The sequence below is a fragment of the Alligator sinensis genome, unplaced genomic scaffold, assembly GCF_000455745.1.
Source record: "Alligator sinensis unplaced genomic scaffold, ASM45574v1 scaffold701_1, whole genome shotgun sequence".
NCBI lineage: Eukaryota > Metazoa > Chordata > Crocodylia > Alligatoridae > Alligator > Alligator sinensis.
Genome location: NW_005841915.1, coordinates 2,020,743 through 2,040,554, shown reverse-complemented (window position 1 = coordinate 2,040,554; position 19,812 = coordinate 2,020,743). Strand labels below are relative to the sequence as shown.

At 42.5% G+C, this 19,812-nt stretch overlaps 1 protein-coding gene across 4 annotated transcripts in view; it reads left to right on the top strand.

Moving 5' to 3' along the window:
- Positions 1–3,716: 3,716 nt before the first annotated feature.
- Positions 3,717–19,812, top strand: part of MBD2 (methyl-CpG binding domain protein 2) — a 56,419-nt gene continuing 40,323 nt past the window's right edge. Inside the window, exons 1-2 of one of the 4 annotated variants that reach the window (XM_006018856.3) lie at positions 3,717–3,781; positions 18,975–19,134. In XM_006018856.3, coding sequence (XP_006018918.1) covers positions 3,732–3,781; positions 18,975–19,134 — 210 coding nt within the window. In that variant the 5' untranslated portion in view covers positions 3,717–3,731. Of the gene's footprint in view, positions 3,782–4,416; positions 4,502–6,240; positions 6,454–18,876; positions 19,135–19,812 lie in introns of those variants that run through there. The other 3 variants (XM_006018855.1, XM_025198164.1, XM_025198165.1) reach the window with 3 other exon arrangements.

Genomic DNA, 19,812 nt, shown 5'->3' with positions numbered 1-19,812 from the left:
CCTCCCCCCCCAGCCTCCAAGACAGAAAAATAACAGAGCCGCTGTTTGGTGGCGGAGGAGCGGGCCAAGCCTCCTGCTGCATCCCGCTCCTGCGGCCCAGGGGAGGATGCCTAGGGTGGCACCCCCAGGCCTCTCGCAGGCTGGTTGCGTGCGGGCCCTGCTGCAGTCAGTTGGGGTCCGCGCGCCCGCGTGGAAACCTGCCGCAGGATAAGATCCCCCAAACCCATGTGCTTCCTCCAGATCTTTGTACCAGGCCGGAGGAGCAAGTGCAGGTTTGTTGCAGATAATCACCAGAATAGCTTTTTTTTTCTTTTTTTTTTTTCTCCCCCCTTCTGGCAAGAGGCCATAGGGAATAAAAAAAAACCAAACCAAAAAAACTTCCTTCTGGCAATAGGGGGGGAAAAAAACACAAACTTTGACAACTCTTCCAGTAAATGGTTAACTAAATAAGATCTATATCATTTTTGTATAGGCTGTCTCGCATCTTATTTGAATAGGAGTCATTAAGAAAAATCTGATTTGGCTAGTCTATAAAGGTGCAGATCTGACTCACTTCAGATGAACGCAGCTAACTACTTCCTAGGAAAGGCGAGTCACAAACTCCTGTCTCTTGAATAGGATGGGGAAAAAAATCAAAATCTTTTTTTCTTTTAAAAAAGAAAGCTTCGACTCGCAGAATGAGTGGAGGTATTTTTGCAGTGTGAAGCAGTCATTATTTTTACCGCAGCAGCTCAAAAAAACAAAAAAAAAAGGAGCTTAGCTGAAGTATCAAGCCTACTTTTACGCAGAACAATTAAAACTTTTGCAAGTTAGGAAGATGTGAAAACAAAGTCTTGCCATTGTGGATGTATGTGTTGGTTATTACCAGCAAAATCATTCCAAGATAAAAATGACTAATATTTCATATTGCCTTCCATTTTTTCCTTTGCTACCTCAGAAATAAGAAGCACGAGTTAGTTTACTTTTTGGCAGGAAAGGAAAGGAAATACTCTTCAAAGCTCGATACCTTGGCTTTAACGGACACTGTTGCAAGTCCAGCCTGCCAGTGTCAGGAAACTCTTCTACTATGACCAACATCCTACGCACAGACATTTATAGATGTGTGTAATGAGTCACACCTGAAGTCTCCCTCAAAGTTTTAAGTAGTGTTTTTAATTGAGGGTAGAGACAGAGGTGGGGTCCCGGCTTTCTTTTAACTGACTGACAGCATTTAAAGCTTTTCTCTTTTTAACAGTGTGTGTGTTGGGGAGAAGGGGAAGGAGTAGTAAGAGAGACTACACATCTCCTATCATCTTTCTGTTTATTTAGAAATCACTTTATGTCAGCATTTTATACAGGATCAGTTGACTTCTGCATTAACACTAAGCAAAAGAAGAGAGCCAGCAGTGTGCGTATTTAGGTGGAAAAGGAACACTGATTTCCATTAGGTTTTAAAAGTAAATCACATTCAAAACCTTTATGAGGGAGTTTCATTTGCTATTGTTTTTGTATTACTGCCTTTGTTTGACTTGAGCTACTAACCGTATGCTAATATGGTGGCACATGATTGGGTAGCATCTGTCATTGCTGTTAGCCCTTTGCATCAGCTCCTTCTTGCTGCAATGCCTTCTTTTTATGAAGCCAGTCAAAAAGCTCAAACCTGAGGGCCCATGATCTGATTCTGGTTTTCTGAATAGGTCATGTTTGGTTGTAGGGTCTGCACATACATTTTCTACATAAGACCACTGTTTAGAGATTTTGAAGCAAGACATTCATTCCTGATTTGATATAATTTTAATAGGTGGATTTAATTATTATCACCACCACCATCATAATCATTAATATCGATAATTCTCTCCCTCAGACTACATGATTACAGATGCCTATTATATGACCAGTTAATTGCAGATATACTTAATTGCACTACTTACTTGTTTAGTCTTGTACTTACCTTCTTAGAAGTCTGGGGTCTTAATACTTTTTCTTTATTTAAAATATGGATTGAAAATGTTAATTGAAATGCACATTAGTCTATGAGTTTTTAGTCCCAATTTTGCAGTGAGATGTGTGATCTATTAAGTCTGTGTGCTCAGCTGCAGAATTGTAGGCTTCTTTTTTTTTTTTTTTTTTTTACTGGCAGGAAAAAGCAAGAACAGTTTTTAAAAGACATCAATTAACAATGAAGACTAAATACATATAGGTAGGTAGAATGGAGCCCTTGCAAGATTTAAATATGTTGCAGTCCACATGATTTACATTTGAGACTCCACTTTGTGTGAATTTGATATTTAAATATTGTAAGGCAATCCTGATACAATGTGGTTTAGGAATTTGATGATCATGTAGAACAACTACTTATATTGTGTAGGACATTGTTTGCCCCTTCCTTAGATATGAAACCAATTAGCCTTACTGAGGTACATAGTATATAAAATGCTACAGTTTTGGGAAGGGGTTCCCTAACTGGTATGTGTACCCCTTGGGGGTACACAAGACATCTGTGGGAGGTACATAGGAGAAATTGTGTAATGGCAGATTTAATTTTCATACTTGGCATTTCAGGGGTTAAAATATAAAACATGCTGGTAGGGCAGGGGCAGGCAATTATTTTGGGCGGAGGGCCACTTACTGAGTTTTGGCAAGTCATTGAGGGCTGCATGACAGGCAGCTGGGGCAGATAAATATTAATTCCCTAAATTTTTTAGGGGCCCTGTGGGCTGGATAGAGTGGCTTGGCGGACCACATATGGCCCGCAGGCGGCATTTTGCCCACGCCTATTGTAGGGGCACGCAGGCAGCTGGTAAATCTAGAAGGGAGGGTATGCAATAAGAAAAAGTTTGGCAACCTCTGTTTTAGGGCATTTATTCAAAATCTGAGTGAGGTAGAGGGAGTGCTTTGTAAATGCTATACTGTATAACAGGTTTTAAGATTGTTTAGTCTCCAGAAAAAAGTTGTGGGGGAGGTTGCTTTTTTGTTCATGTTGGAAACAATGTTAAAATGTTTTATTGCTACCTTGTAGTGAAGATGTGGAGGGATCTGATCTTATCATTTTTGCCTCCAACATTCTGTCTTTTTTTTGTGGGAAAGTAGCTGAAACAACTGGTTCAACATTAGGATTTATTCCAGGACTGTCAGGAGTAATGCATATCTTTTGCAAAATCACCACAAATTTAAACGTAAAAATTTACCAGACAACTCGTGACTCCCAGTTTTGTTATTTCAGAAGGTTAAAAAGACTGAGTAATAACTTATGTCAGGAAAAGTAGCTTCCTTTCAGTCATTTGCTTTATGTCCTTTAGTGAGTCATATAACCTTTTTACACCTCAGTTTTTCCATATCTAATAATGTTGATTTCATGGAAGTGTTCTGGTAATTAAATAATATTTGTCAAGTACTTTAAAAGAATCAGTTTGAAGACATCAGTGAATGTTAACCATGATTGTGTTTAAAATAGAGGAAAGAAGAAATAAGTTGACTTGAATTTCTTAGGGCAGGCATACGTTTTTGTTTAAGATCAACGGGGATAGATGATGTTGATTTTATTAAAAAAAAAAAAGGGGGGGGGAAGGGAAGTAGTACAGAGAATGCTGTTGGTACTCAGTTGATTTTCGTCTTAGGTCCTGATCTTGCACCTAGCTACTATGAAACATATAGCATTTGTGCATATATTACTTGAATATTCAACCTGAATACTTTTGAAGTTCATAGGGACTACTCATGCAAAACCAAAAATATGTTTTAAAACTTGAGGCATGGCATCTTTACATCAACATGGCACTGCATCTTTGTTCAGTTTCACCAGGTAATCACAGTAGTTTAAAATAAAAGGAAAATCTGTTTTGATCCAGCAAGTTAAACTACTTTGGGCTAAATACATTTAGAGGGTGAAAGATGCTGTGGCTCTTTTAAAAAGAATAGTTAAATAGTAGCATACACTGTGTTGGTAATCTTGGTAATTAGCTGCAGACTGATTTTTCTTATGCCTCTTGTGATAGATAGCATGCATCTAATCTTGTATGTTTAGCCACATTTTATAACAGAAAGTTTCCAGGCTGACTGTAGCCAAGTAAAGTTAGTGTTTGATTATGCTCTTTAAAGTGATTGCTTATTAATGGCTCAACAGATCCACAACCTTTGCATTTTTAGAGTCCAATCTTCCTTAATGCAAATATACTTCTGGAGGAGAATTTACTTTCATTTCTATTCCTTCAAAGAAATGGGTTTACACAGGTGTCACAGCTTTAGGTTAATGGGGTCAAACAGGTGTCGCTGAGAGTTTAATGAGACCTACAGGACTTCCAGTGATGATACATAGGAAGAAAAAACTAATTCTTTTGTAACCCAGGCTGAGTTTGGAGGCTAATAAAATACAAGCTACTCCACCATTTATTTGCAAACTGAATATATTTGGTACAAGAATCTGTGAGACCAGACATATAGCAACAAAGACAGGAAATATGGAAAGCCAAGATGATATTCCCAGAGTAAACATACGCTTTAAACTCCTAAACCTGTGCTTCAGGTAACTTTCTGAATGGCTAGATATGTGAGATGCATGTCTCAATATGCCCATATTCATAGTCTTATGGAAATTGTTCTTATATATTGAGATTTTTTTTCCTAAAAGAAGAAATCATTAGGATTGCTTGAAATAAGGCAACAGATTATTTGTTTTGGGACAGTGAGAAAATCAGTTGCTTGAATTATTTAGATGTTTACGCTCACTGTAGAGTGCTAGAGGTCTGAGTGACATTTTACATTTGCAAGATCATGTGGACTCTGTTTGTGGCTATGCTGATTATACCATAAAACAGATGATCAGTTTGTATCATATGAGGATGAGGAGGGAACTAGTTATTTAGACATCTAAGAAGAAAAGGCCTCCTGCTAAGAAGCATAGCAACTTAGTCATCAGGTCTTTTGAATTCTGGAGACTTGTGGTATAGCTCTTTGAAGACATTTTTTAGTTCTCTTATACTTTGAAAAATGAAAGTTTACTGAAGGTGAAGATATAGGACCATATGATGACTCCTAATAGCATGTGTGTGTGCTTTAAACTGACTTATTATGTCTATATAATGAGTCCTAGTATAGGTTATGGTGGTTTGAGGAACTGCATTCAAATTGGGGAAGAGGGGATTGCCATTTAACTCAACCAGGAAAAATAAAACTATGCTGAGCACATCTGGCCACAATGATTGTAGTATTTGAACGCTTTGTTCTTTTTCAAAACATGCGTCTTCAAAATGCCCCTGTGAGGGTGAAATAAACTACTGTGCCCATTTTGCATGCTGGAACTGAGGCACAGGAAGAGATGAAGACTATATCTGTTCTGCCTCTAGAGTCTCTTGCACATACCCTGCTCCTCTTGTGCTGACCTCAGAAACGAGGTAGTGAAGCTGCTCCACAGCATTGCTGCTACCACTCTTGAGCATGGCTGAAGCACAACTCTTGAGACCGGCCAAAGTGGGCAACTGTAGAGCAGCCTCAGTGTATCCTTTCTGGGTTTGGTGTATGCGGTGGGAGCAGGTAGCTGGAGTGTGTTTGTCAGTGGTGCTTTTGAGAACACTGCAAAGGCGAGATCGATCTGCTGCAAGCGGCCTGCCCAGGGTCACACAGGAAGTCTGTGGTGAGGAAGGGACTTGAACTCAGGTTTCTGAATTTGTAAGCTAGTTTCTTTTTTCTCTGTTAGCAAAATCCTCCTAGGGTAGAGGAAGCTTTAAGCGTTTTAGAACTGTTTCTTAAACTCTGTCTCAAAAGCATTGCACAGTAAAATAATACATTATTGCTTGCTTCTGCTTTTCTTTTTGAAGAAACAGCTATTTCAAAACCAAGTAGTAGCTTACTCCTGCTATTTGAAATGAAAGTGCCACTTCCAGAACAGGATAAACACCCTTTTTAGTAGATTCTAATAGGTTTTTAAGTGCAACTATAGAAGCTTCTTTAGTGTAGGCACATGTGCTGGTCAGATGTAATTTCTAAGCTGCTTCCAAATGTTTGTTTTGTGGTTTGATAGTAAAGCAAACTGTTAGAAGTTTCCAACAACATTAGGATCAATTTAATTCTTTGCTTCTCCACTCCCGTAAAAATGCACTTCAAAAGTGCTGCATATATCTTTTTAATAGACATAAACATGCAATTACCGCTGGCTCATTTGCCATTAACTAACGGCTCAATCTTGTAAACCCCTTTGTTCTTATAGGTACAGGGACGCTACATGGAAGAAGTGGGGCCTAAATCTTTGGATGTTTTCCTCTATTCTGCCTTGTTCAGTTGTCTAGAAATGCCAGCCTCAACCACTTGTTAATAGATGGGGGCATTCATTTTTATGCTGTTTTCAGTTTGAGGTATGGCCTCTTTCCTAGCGTGTCAAGCCATCACCATCTCATGCTTCAAATCCCTTCTGACTGTCCTTTCGATGCTTAAAAAAACCTCACTTCTGTGTGTGTGTAATAGAGAAACCATATTAAACTGGTAAGTTTCTAGTGTGTTCAGTCTTCCGTGTGTGACTTAAAGTTTTTTGTGGCAGTGAATGTCTTTAGAGTGTGTAAATGATAAAGTTTGCACTAGGTTGTTCTTCAAAACTATAGTTAAGGAAACCTGTCTAGAATCTGGTGAATTCATCATTTTTTTTTTTTAAACTTGACAGCTGAGGTAGTTGAATGTACCTGTCCTTATTATCTATGCGGTTTTCAGGTGGTGCAGGGACTCCGTAATATTGGGATTTCTAATCAGTCTCTAGGCTTCTTGTAGCTGTCTCCTATCTTTAGTTTTAGAATATTAGACTCTTTTTGTTGCCTGCACTCTGTTCTTCTCGATGTTGTTTTTTTCTCACTCTTTCACAAGCTTGATCAGATTGACTTCAGCTTGCTCTTGATCCAAAACAGAACCTTGTAGACTGAGAAGCAATTTTACAAATAGTTAAAAATTGAATACAAATCAAGAGAATAACCCATTGAAACCCTATGACTTAATGCAGCAGTTTAGAGCAGAGAATGATAAACAATCATAGAATAGAACAGAGTTGTATAAAATTATGTTTGCTTTTTACAAGGTATGTTGAACTTTTCTGAACTGATTTTAAAGGTATGAAAACATGTCCATATGTTATACCATTCATGAGGTGATTTATAGAAATGGAGACTCAATAAATTAGAGTGTGTACAGAAGGGCAGTGTTAGCCAAATGCAGAGCAAATGTTTGTAATGCCATCCCCATTTCCAACAATTGAATAGAAGTCTGATTATCTGAGTGAACCAGTTTCCTTCTAGGCCACAGTAAAATCTAAATGTCACATCAGGCCCACAATATTGAAGTTAAACAGCATTTTGCTTGTAAAGTTGAAAACTCAAAAGTTTAGGACATGTCGGAAAGAAGGTTGTGTTTGCAACCTTAATTCCATCTTTTGTTGGTCACTATGTGTTCCGCTTAAGACTTGCACAGGGCCTCTGCTTGATTTTTAGCATGCTGTTCATTTTAATGAGCACTTTCAGCCATTAATTTTATTTCTATTTTAGTGCTTGGCCCTCTGCACTGAATTCTGCACGTAATTCAAGCCCAGTGTTGAAGATAACATTATTCCTTTCTTCATGGGCTCTTCTGTGGTAGTCATCATAATAGTACTGTAGTAATTCTTTACTTCTCAAATGCCACTTTATCTTCACAAAACCTTCTGAAGGTGTGGGGAGGGGCGGGGGAAATGGGGACAGAGATCAAGGGTGACAGATGCATAGTTCTTGTTGACTTCATTTGTACCTCGGCACTTGTGCTTTTCAGCCCTAGGGTATCGATTGGGGCACCAAGAAACCGAGGAACATTCGATTGTCACCTATGGGGAAATTAAATATGGCTGAGCTGCCAAGAGTGATTATATGTTGTGACAAAGACAGGGATAAAATCTAATCCTACAGGGCAGCATTCTGGTGGCTTCACTTCAAGACATTCCATCTCTCTTCCTGCTGCCCCCTGCCTTATTTTAATGTGCACCTTCCTACTTCTGTAACAGAGACAGTGGGATTTCTGGCAACAACCACCTCCCTTGTTGCACAGTCCTAAAGCATCCTGAGAGCTTGACTTTGCACCCTTAATTATGTTTTCTTCATGATCACCCCCCTCCCCAACTTCTCATTGCTTTCCCTCTGCTCCCCTTCTCCCTGCAACAATCTCAAAAAGTTTGGCCTCCTCTTGGCACCCATGTGATTCATCAATAGGCTTGGATTGACCCAATAAATCTCTGCTGTTTGAGTTAAGAGCAACTAATAGAAAATTACACCCCGCTACTTCTGTGTGAACCAACACTATAGGAGGATGAGCGAGACTTAGCCACAGTTATTTCACAGATAGTTACAGACACTAGAAGGATGGTGGACTTCACTTATCTTGCCTATCAATCCAGACTATGGAGGGGAGTGTGCAGTAGAGGGCACAAGTTCTTCTGTTGGTTCCTACCAAGCTTGACTCCTCACTAACCTTCTCTCTGCTACTGCTGCAGTTCTGTCTTCCTTGGCCTTAGTCCTATTCTTGCTTGGTCTGTATCTCCTTTCCTTATAGCTTCTTCTAATCTTCCTCCTTAAGTTTTTGGGTTTTTTTTTAATTCCAGTTTTGCTTTCCTTGTCCCAGTCTATCAGCTTGTTGTCTATGCTCATTGTCCAGTCCCACAGGCAACAGATCTGTGCCACCTCTATCTGTACCCCCGTTAAATCCCAGGCTCTTGCACACCTGGTCTTCAGATTTCCTGGTCCTGATCTGCTCCTGATCCTCCTCAAGTCCAGCATTTGTACCCTCTACATTTGACTTAAATGACTTTGTTTTCCATACTGTGGGAGTGCCAGCAGAGATGTTCACTAGGAGCACAGGAAAGATAAGTTCTGCACTTTCATTTCCAGGGACTGGTCCAGATCCATTAGAAATAGTCATTGCAGGGGATATCTAGAGTCATAAGCCTGGAGTGTGGGAGCTGAGTTGCTCATTGAGGATAACAAATTAATGGATAGCGAATACCTGGATCTGTGAAGGAATGGAGCATACTCTGTGCACATTAAATCTCTTTAAAGGTGTTGGCTATTAAACTGTAAAATTTGAACATATGAAGATTGCAATCCTTTCCTTCCCCTAAAAGCTTCTAAGTCTCCCAAATCTGCATATATATTTATGGAGGTGGCAAAATATGTATCCCTGACACACAACTCACCTTCTGACAAACTTCAAATCCTTGCTTCAAAGCAGAAGGAGCTTCAGGAGGCACTAGAAGTCTTAAACATGAACAAAACAAAATCATTTCTCCTTGCTAAACTATTGTCACTGAATTTTTTCCAAAAAATTAGCCTGAAAAAGACGCTCTTTTTTTTTTTTTTTTTTTTAAATCAGTCCACATGGTTATAGTCTGGCAAAGTGATATAAGCAACTTAAAAACAGGGTCTTAAAGTGGAAGTGTGTGGCAAACACAATAGGCAGAGTTATCAGCCCTACCTATAACTTTGTATCATGGATTTTCATTGAACTGTGAAATTTAATTTGCATCACTTTTGCACAGGTCAGTTGGCTTCTGAGGAGTATGTATATGTATAGTCCCCCCCCCCCCCCCCCCCCCTTTTACCCCCCCCCCCCCCCTTCCATTTTATATTATGCATGCATATATACTCATACAGCTTGTGAGGGAAAATATCTTTACTATTTAGTATTGATCAAGTAAATTGTGAAATTACTCAAAATTGTATTTTAGACGTTGCTGGTAACCATTTTGGGGGTGTGTTTGCTTTTTAATTGGCCATGTTGATAAACTCCAACTGGAGGTGAATACTTCAGATGTCAGCACATGCCCAATATAAAATGAAGTCTTTATTTAAGTAGGGCTACACCAAATCCAGTGTTTGTCAGTAAGCAAAGTAAACACAGCCTGATAAATAGCTAACTTCTATCAAGGCTTTTTTAGACACCAATATATCTCTTAGTAAGATTGGGTTTCTGAATGTTGGGAAAATTCTTTTTGCATACACTAGTTGCAAGATTTGTTTCTACTGTTCATATAAACTTCAATTTGATATGTCCGTGCCTTTTTATTTTTCATATTGGACACAATTAGTATTTGCATGTTAAGATGCACTTAGTCAGACTTGTGTCCATGTCATAGCATCCTGAAAGAAGTCATTCTTCTGCATTTGTATGAATGAAGTCAGTGTAAAAGCATGCAATGTGTATAGTGTGGGCACGAAGGCAAATTGTACTGGTTCTCCCCTAGCTATGTAAGCTGTAGGGCTGTGCAAAACAGCACCATTCCACTTCGAATTCTGTTTTGACGGATTGGTGTTTCGTTTTGAGTTTAGTTTTGTTTTGAAAGCACTGTTCCATTTCGTTTCGTAGAAACAGTGTTGCTGTTTCGACATTTCGCCCATAGGCTATAATGGGGAAACGCAAAACTTGAGGAGGAGCAGCCTCCTGTGATCGCAAGCAGATCATGGACACGCACCCCTGGAGGAGTCCGGCAGAGCCCCGCAACCCTCCTGGGGGTGCAGGCAGGCCCCCGATCTGCCTGCCAGATCACAGGAGGCTGCTCCTGCCACCTGGGGCCAGCGGCAGCACCAATCTTCCTGGTGCTGGGTGCAGGCTGTGCCCAGCACTGGTCTCAGGCAGCAGGAGCCTGCCTGTACCTCTGGGAGGGCTGCGGGGGCTCTGTCAGACTCTTCCCGGCACCCTCCACCAGGCTTAGTACCCAGTGGCTTGCAGCCCGGTGCAGGTAGGTGGCACACAGTGCCAGGGCTACGCCCTGCCTCCATCCACTGGGCTCAGCACCCAGCGACTTGCAGCCCTGTGGAACTCAGCCCAGTGGCAGGGGGGGGAGGGGAGCGCCAGCTCCTACTGCTGCCTGGCTGAGCACCATGGGGCTGGCAGCACTGATGGGAGCAGAGCCCAGTGGCGGGGGGTGGGGAGAGCCAGGGCTGTGCTCCCCGCCGGGCTGAGCCACATGGGGTTGCAGAGCCGCTTGAAGCGCAGCCCTGGCTCTCCCCTGTCTCCCACCACCTGGCTGCTGCTTCAAAACTCAAAACATTTAGAAACTTTTGAAATGTTTCGACTGGCCTCGTTTCATTTCGATTTCACTGTTTCGAGCTCGAAACGAGTCAAAACAGCATTGAAATGAAACAGCCGGCAAAGGTTTGCACAGCCATAGTAACCTGTCTCTTTGTCCTTTATGAAGTCATGTTTATGACTTTCCTACATATGTGGATGTTTGAATTCCCAGTTTGAATGCTGTTATGTCCTGAACATGTACAAAGGCTCAAAAGAACTCTTCCTAAAAATGTATGTGTGAGGTAGCAGGATATTTTGTTGGCATTTATTGATAAAGAACCAAGGTGTAGGGACCTGAAGTGACTTGCCAGAAGGCCACAGAGGAAATCTGTAGCAGAGCCAGGAATGAGCGTCTTGGAAGGACAGCATTTGTGCTGAATCCTAGCATTGAAAGGGTACCTTGCTTCAGATTCCAGTAGTCCCTGTGCTTGAGCTATACAAGCACAGAGAACAGGATAGATAATTTAATATTCTGTTCATGTACATGGTATTAGGCACATGTAAAAGGTCATGCACACTACTTTGAAGAATGGGACATGATATCCACTTTAATCATCTCCCTTACAGAGTAGAAGTATGCAAATGAAAATATAAATTACATCCCAAACTACCATAGGAAAGTTGCTGTGGCTTATAGCCACAATCATATGCTTTTCACAGTATGAATTAATAAAGGTATTTGACAGTGGGAAGCTTTGAAAAGCTCCCTTAATTACAGGAAAGAATCAAAGGGATTTTAGCCAAACAATCATGGAATCCCCAAAACAGTCTGATCAAGTTGTAGATGTTTACCTATGCTGGTATAGTTGGTACTACCACCACTGAAATTAATGTATTTGTACTGCTATGGGGAAAAGTGCCAGGGTGGGCCAGTGAAAGGAAAGATTTGATGATTAGAAAGCTAATCTGGGATTCAGAAGACCAGGTTCAGGTCCCGGCTTCAGGTATGACTTTGGGCAGTCACTTGGCTGATTTCCCCACCAAAGGCCTGGCTTCCATAGCAGAATCTCAGGCCTGGATGAGAGGCCTAGGTTCACTATAAAGTACATAGAAAGGGTTGTGTACTTCAGAAGGGGGTCACAAAAAAACATGTTGGAGTAGGGAATGACTTAAGGTTGCTAATAGGAAGTACTGAGGTCAGGATTTTGTCTTAAGCACCGGAGAGGTGTGGGATTTTGGTGCCTTACTCCTGGTTGCTGGTAGGTGACTCCCTCCATATTGGATTCCCAACTCTGGGTCCTTTCATGAAGTTAAGCATCCAAGACCTTTAGTTCAACAGGCATTCAGAGTAGGTGGCAATAGCCTTTAGTGGTAGAAGACTTGCGGTCAGGTCTATGTTGTTTCATGGAAAATATAGAAAGTCATTTAGAGTTTCCCATTCTGATGTGAATAGCGTGTATTTACTGAGTTATGGAGCCATGAGTGCTCTTGGTCTTTCTGATTTGATGAATTTTGGGGTATTCTACAAAAAGTGGAACAGCTTCAGTAGAGGCAAATTAAGTTGCCTGATCCCTGGATAAGGTGGATACCTCCCTTTTCTTGGATTTGTCAGGCAGAGGGGAGAATTGAACTCAGAATTCTGTGTTCATGGTCTAACTACTGAGTTTGAATGCCTGGAATGAAAGGGAGATCATGGCATTCATCTGTTTCTACCCTGACTTCTCAGGTTTTGTTAGTGATTTTTTTTACTGGTAACCCACTTCAGTATGAGTTATTGGGTATTTGCTTTGTGGAATCTTCAAAGTACCTCAACAAAGAGAGGGAAGCTTAAAAACCCTCCTATTTTTCCCGTGGGCCAGATCCAGTCCCTGGAGCCATATGGTCCATCTCATGAGTCACTGGACTAATCCCAGCACTGATGCCTGCCCTGCCCCTATGCACTGCATGTGTATTGGAACCTGTGCTGCAGTGCAGGATTGGCACATGCTGTATGTGATGCCCTGCCAGGCTGGTCCTGTGTGATGGCTACAGGGCTGGTCCAGAACGAACTGTGCCCGAAATGGCGCAAAGGGTCCATCAGGCAGGGAGCCTCATGTAGCCTGCAACTTGTGCTAGGTGTAGCACTTGTGGCCAGTCCTGCTCCACACACAGCATACACCTGCCCCATGTCTTGCTTGGCACACAGGGTCAACGTGGGAATCACTGCCCATGGCACGTGGGTTGAACCCAGCACTGCATGCGACACAGGGAGCACATGGGGCTCTGGATCAACGCCCTGTGCTGCCTACAGTGCCAGGTTCAGCCTGTGCACTGTGGGGAGTGAGTGCACCATGCCAGTCCCATGCCTCAGGCTGCCATGTGTTGAACTCCCTGCTTCCGCACTGCGAGTGGTGCAGGATTGCGCCTGTAGGTCTCTGGGCTGAGATGATAAATTACTTAATTTTTGTCAGTCTTGGCCCTGGGATCTCTTTGGAGTCTAAAACGGGCCAGTTCAATGCCATTCCAGGACTGAGACAAAAAACAGCTGCTCCCAGGCTTGAGACTGAGAACTCAGCCCTGGGATGATATCGGAGCCGATTCAAGACTGGTGCTGTATTATAATCAGTATTTAAATTGTAGTGCAACTGCGTTAACGTGCACCTGCTTAGAAAACTTCGAGTTGTATTAATGTTCACTATGATGCAAATGTTACATAGGACACTTGGTACATGTTATAAGGTCCTATGTGTAACATCAGTAGTATGCAAGGAGTTGAAACTAGCTTTGAAAAACTAGGTAGAACTAGCGTTGAAGGAAAGAGTTGGGGATAAATAAAAAATGGGATAAAATGGAATGTGGACTTGCAAACAGTAGATCCTGCCAAGCAAGACCTAATTGAGATGACAGAATAATATGATGAGGGAAAAGTAGCAGATCTGATCTATTGGGAATTCAGTAGAACATTTGACATGGTGCCACAGGGCAAGTTGCTGCAGCTGGAGAAGAATGGGGGTGAGTGCAGGAATTGTAAAATGGCTTAGGAATTGGCTAAAGAGGGGACAGCAGTTGGTTGTGCTAGGCAGGAGCACTGTGGAACTAAAAACTGGAAACTTGTGAAGCTCCTCAAGGAGCAGTCTTGGAACTTGTGCGGGCCGGGAGCGCCCCGAGCCCTTTTTCACGCTGCACGCGGGCTGTGGCCAGCAGCCCGGGCACGCGGGGGCGGAGAGGGAAGGCCTTCGCTCTGGAATTAGGCACGGACGCGTATCGGTAGTTTAAAAGATTGTTTACTTACACCGAGATGGCAGTGGTGTAGGCTGGAAAGCTTGATTAAGTTGCACTTACAGACAGACACAACACAGACGGTCTCGTGGAGGCTGCTAGGCTCCACGGTGCAGAGCTCCGGATGGTCTGGGTGAACAGGCCACCAATGTAGAAATCGTAAATACGTCTTATATTAGTCGCGCTCGAAGACGGGAAGAGGTGGGCGGTGGATCAGGCCGCCACGCTCCTCTGGATCTCACACAGGGTTTCTGTTACCCTGTCGTGTACCCAGAGGCCCCACGAGATGGATGGGGGGTCCTCTTCGCCGTGGGCGGAAACTGCTCAAGCCTCTTATACTGCTAACAGGCCAATCGCTAGCCGCCACGTGTGAATAATTTAGCACTAGCCAATCACAGGGAACAAATTTGCATACCGGTGGCGGGAACTCTTTTGCACCGTGCATTCCTCTTGCAACTCGAGCAATGCACTCTGCAAAAGAAGCTGCAGACAAGGCTGGAATCTGGTCCCTGCACCGGGGTTTCCTCTTGCTACAGGAATCTCCCGTGCAATGCTCTGCAACTTAACGTGGATAATTCTGATGCCGAAGCGCACACACACAATCATGCCTTTTGGGTCATGACAGAACTGATTTTATTTAACATTTTCATTAATGTCTTGGGTGAAAAACCAGTATGCTAATACAGTTTACTGATGGTTACCAGCGAGGCATCATCAGTACAGAGAAGGATCAGAATATTATACAAGAGTCCTTGAATGACCTTAAGGAGAGGAGTAACAATAATGGGATAAAATTTAATAGCACAAAGTGAAAAGTCATGCACTTGAGGAACAAAACTAAGAATTTTCACTGTATGCTGAGGGCTCATCGGTTGCAAAAAAACAGGAGGAGAAAAACCAGCATGTGTTAGCCATGGGATGACTGAGCTACCCATATTTTATGGATGTGAAAGGCCAGAGCAATTCTAGGATGAATTGGGTGATGTACTTTCAGTAGAGAGGGGGAAATATCAATGCTCTGATGCAGTGCCCTGCAGTGCCCCTGGGTAGCAGAGAGTCCCACACCCACCTGGGCTGGATCCTGATGCCTTGTTCCTTTGGCTGACAAGTGGTGGCAGAGAAGTGAGGTTGGGCCCCAGCCCAGCCCGGTCTGGGACTCTGGTGCCCAGGGGCACGTGCGGAGGGCTCCTGCTGGTGGGCACAGCCTGGCAGGGGTCCCGTGGCCCTCCCTCCTCCCCCACCTGTGCTCTGGGACAAAGCAGCTGCTATGGGCTGCCTGCTGTGCCCAGAACACAGGGGGGAAGGGGGCTCAAGCCTCCGGAGCACAGGTTGGGGGGACACAGGGCCCCCCCCCCCCCCCGAGTCTTCTGCAGGGCTGGGGCCCAGCAACAGGAATGGAGGAGAGTCCCAGGCTGGGCTGGGGCCTGACCCCACTTCTCTGCCACTGCTGGGATGAGCTGCACCCACCCAGCAGCCAAAGGAATGTGGTGTTAGGCCCCAGCCCAGTCCTGTCTGGGACCCATGCTCCGTGCGCGGCAGGCGGCCTGCAGCAGCAGCTGCTTTGTCCCATGGCTAGGGCCCAGTGCCATGTGAGTCCCTGCTGTTGAGCTGAGCTGCATGTGGCCAGCTACAGCGGGGCTCAAGGTGCAGCAGCAGCCACTCTGCTGCCTCTGCCCTGGCAGAGATGGGGAGGGAGCCCCTCTGGGGTTCCAGTCCTCCCACCACCCAGTGGTGCTGGGGCTGTACTTACCTGGCTGAGCCACAGACTAACCCCTAAGTGAAAATAAAATTCTGCTTTCCAAATCTGCTGAAGATAAAAACTAGCACTGATGATGCTCAGGACACAGGGATGATTTTTGAATGAATGTAAAGGTTAATTTCCAGCAAATGGGAACAGGAGGAGAAGATGATGCAGAAAAAAAGACACATCAGTGATCCAAAACACTTACTCTTTGATGCAACTGTTACAATTTTTTTTATATAAAGTGACTGTGGGCTGCCAGCGCTTTTCTGTAAGAGAATTGCTTAGTAAACAGCTATAATAATTGATTCATCCCCTAAAAACAAAGAATCTATAAAGGTTTTAATTATTAAAGCATGGATTTGGCATAGAGAATTCAGCTGTTGATTGCTAGCCTGCTCTCATTCATAATTGGTCTGTTTCATAAATAAAGCTGGGGATGTTGAATTTGACTGGGATGTGCCAGCAAATTCAACCCTTTTTTACATTTTAATTGAAAAATAGGAATTTTTTGTATCTATTTACCAGTGTTATAAGCATTTATTAGGAAATGCTTGTACCCTGAATTTTATTAAGAGCTTTTGCAAAGAGAAAATGAAATGGGGATACAGTTGCTGTACTACAAATATTTTGTTTTCGTTGAGGAATTCAGTTGCTATATAAACAATTTACATTTGGGTCTGACCTCTATCGAATGTTTCCTTCTGTTTCCAAATTAGAGTAATAGTATCCAGCTGTAGGACTGAAAACCTACTAAATCTGGTCTCTTGACTCACAGGGATGACTTGTATTCTTTCACTGCTGCTGTAGTTTACCAAGCCTAGCACCCATTTTTCCCACACCTATCCTTGGAGATGATTAGCCTTAGATTGCAGTCCCTTTAATTAAAACCACTTCTTCCCTCCACATGTTTTAGAGTTTAGAGATTTGCTTTGGCTTTCTGGTTAATTAAAGATGGCTCTCCATAAAGTTGGATTCATTCAGATAAAATGCTTTATTCTAGGTCATTATATTCTTATTCATTTCTAGAATTTGGGGCATATTTTACAGCACAGAAGATCTTGGTTCACCATTTGCACTGTACTCTTAAAAACTGGGGGCAGCTACCGAAATGTTTTGCTGCTTGTATAAAGAAATAGGTTGAAAACATCAATTGAAGATGTGAATTTCAGCATCTGGTTGTTTACCTTTAAACTGCATTATTCTCTTTTAAAAATGGTACTTCATATGGAATATCTTTATTACCTTGATTGGAAAACAGTGTTCCTATCCAGGTTCCACATCAGTTTTGGTGGGTGGGTCATAGGCTCATGTAACAGACCAGGAGTTTATAGTTTAGTGTAATCCCCCATTGTTGGAGATGTTCAGGAAGAGGTTGGATAAGCATTGGACGAAGGTGACCTAGGAGTAACTCTGCCTTGTGCTGTGGGTAGTTTCCATGCTTCTTGATTTTGCTGTTGCTACATGGGTCTGGGAAGGATTCCCCTCTGCCCCCCTGTTGCTACACATCTGGGGTCGGGTGGGGAGGCTGCCTTCCTCAGAAGCTTTGGGTGTTGGCCATAACCAAGGCTGGGGATTTTGACTGGGATGTGCCAATGCTTCTGCTGGGGTAAAAACAGGTTACTGGTTAGAGGGTCTTGCCTCTCCACTTGGGGCTAGACCTGTCTCCATATTTGAAGTAACAAAGGAATTTTCTTCCATGGTCAGATTGGTACAGACTGGGGGGAAGGTTGCCTTCCCTTGTAGTGGAGGTGTGACCCTCTTTCTCCTGTTTGTTGAGTGTACTTTAGCAACCCTTGCTGCAGTAATACGTTAGCCACTGTTGTTCTTTGCTTTTCCTGTGGCAGGGTAGGGTGCTATGCTTTATGGTTGTGTGACGAGAGTGTCAATATAATTTTAGTAATAAGTTAGACCAGGATTTGCTTAGGATGATTTGGATAGGGATGATCCTGCCTTCTGCAGGAGATTGGACTAGAATGATCTCTGAAGGTCCCTTTCAGCCATACTTTCTGTGATTCTCTTATCTGGGTTTTTGTCAGATTTCTAGATACTGACTGAAATCATGTGTTTTCCCTAAGTTTGGAGACTTTTCCATTCCTTCGACAGACAGTGTCTTGGATTCTGATCTTTCAGAGGTGCATTCAACCAGACCATTGTGCTCACCAGAAGCCTCATTAAGTCAGTCTGCTCCCCCACCTTCTTTCTGAAAATTATTGAAAACTACCACTCCAAAATCATCAAGTTAATCACTATTTTCTTTCTTTCATAGCACAAGTGGGGCAAGTAGAACAAGACTTTGTAAATAAAGCATCTAAACCAAATGCTGTTGCAAGCAGCCTTCTATCAGTTGATGCTGTGGGGCCTGACTCTTAATAGGTGCAGAGAAACAGTTGCATCTTTGCCCGTAGTTCATATTCTGCATCATTTATCTTTCTGCTTGCTTGCTTATTGTTCAATTATTTCTAGCTTCTGGCCTTAGTGAGTGAAGTCTGTAGGTGGTTTCATGCTCTATCATGCTCTACTCCTACGCAACCTGCAGGAATTGTATGACTTCAGAACTGTAAGGTGCCTGGCATGTCAGAGATTGGCCTTAACGGGTGGTCTTTTTGAAGCCCTGACTTAACACGCTATTGGCTTGTGCTAAGAAATTGACTTCCTACAGTTGAGCCCAGTGTAATCTTTCACTGTAGGGTTTTATACTTGAGTTTGATTTGCATTTCCATTTTAAAGTAGTCTTCCAGGGTAGAGAATGTACAAATGACAGTCAGCCTGAGACAGTGTAGAGCCCAAACAAAGGATGGGATTGGATACGGATGAGAGACTGGGCAGAGGTAACATCCCCTAACAAATGCATGAAGACATGACAGTGAACAAGCCACATGGAATAAAGATATGGAAACTTTTCCGGAATGAAGTATGACACCCGTTGTAAGAAATCAAGGTTGTATCCTTCTTTACAACAAAACATACTAAAGTGTTTTCTTCTTTTTAGTCCAAGTGGTAAGAAGTTCAGAAGCAAGCCTCAGTTGGCAAGATACCTGGGAAACACTGTTGATCTCAGCAGTTTTGACTTCAGAACGGGAAAGATGATGCCCAGTAAATTACAGAAGAACAAACAGAGACTAAGGAATGATTCTCTCAATCAAAATAAGGTTTGTCAGTAAATACACTGTTTAGGTATATCCTAAACTTTTTTTTTCTTTCATATGGAGCATTTAACAATATTCTGCTTAAAGCAGCCTAGTTTTGAGATGTATACATGTATGCATTTAAACTTTTTAGTTGTGGTGAAGGTATGAATTCTTTAAGTAGCAGCAATATATTGTTGCTATAGGAAAAAAGCTAAGTGAGGATAGACATAGAATATTAAACTTCAAAAACAACACGTTAGTTGGAGCCCATATGATATGAGGAGAAAAATATTTCAGCATCTGATAGGCTGATGACAAATATCTAAATAGGACCTTGTGATTGCTAATGCCAACAGAGTAACCCTGTTTTGTCCATCTTTACTTCATCTTCCTGTTCTGAGCTAAAATAGTTTACATTTCCATATATGCCAGGAAGCTTGTCTCTTGAGGTAATTCTGTAATATATGCACAAAGCTTCTAAAAGCCACGCACCCAAACACAGTCATTCTTAATCTGTGTAATGGGAATGCACTCCTTTGTGTGGTGGCCAAAAGAGGCTAAGGTGAACAGAGGCAAAGGTAACTGATACCGCATGTTAATAGCTTCATGGATTATTTCCTATAGTTAGTATGTAAAGACAGTGGTGATGATCATGTTAAGGATGTGTATAATATAGTGATTCTTTCTAATGGTTTATTA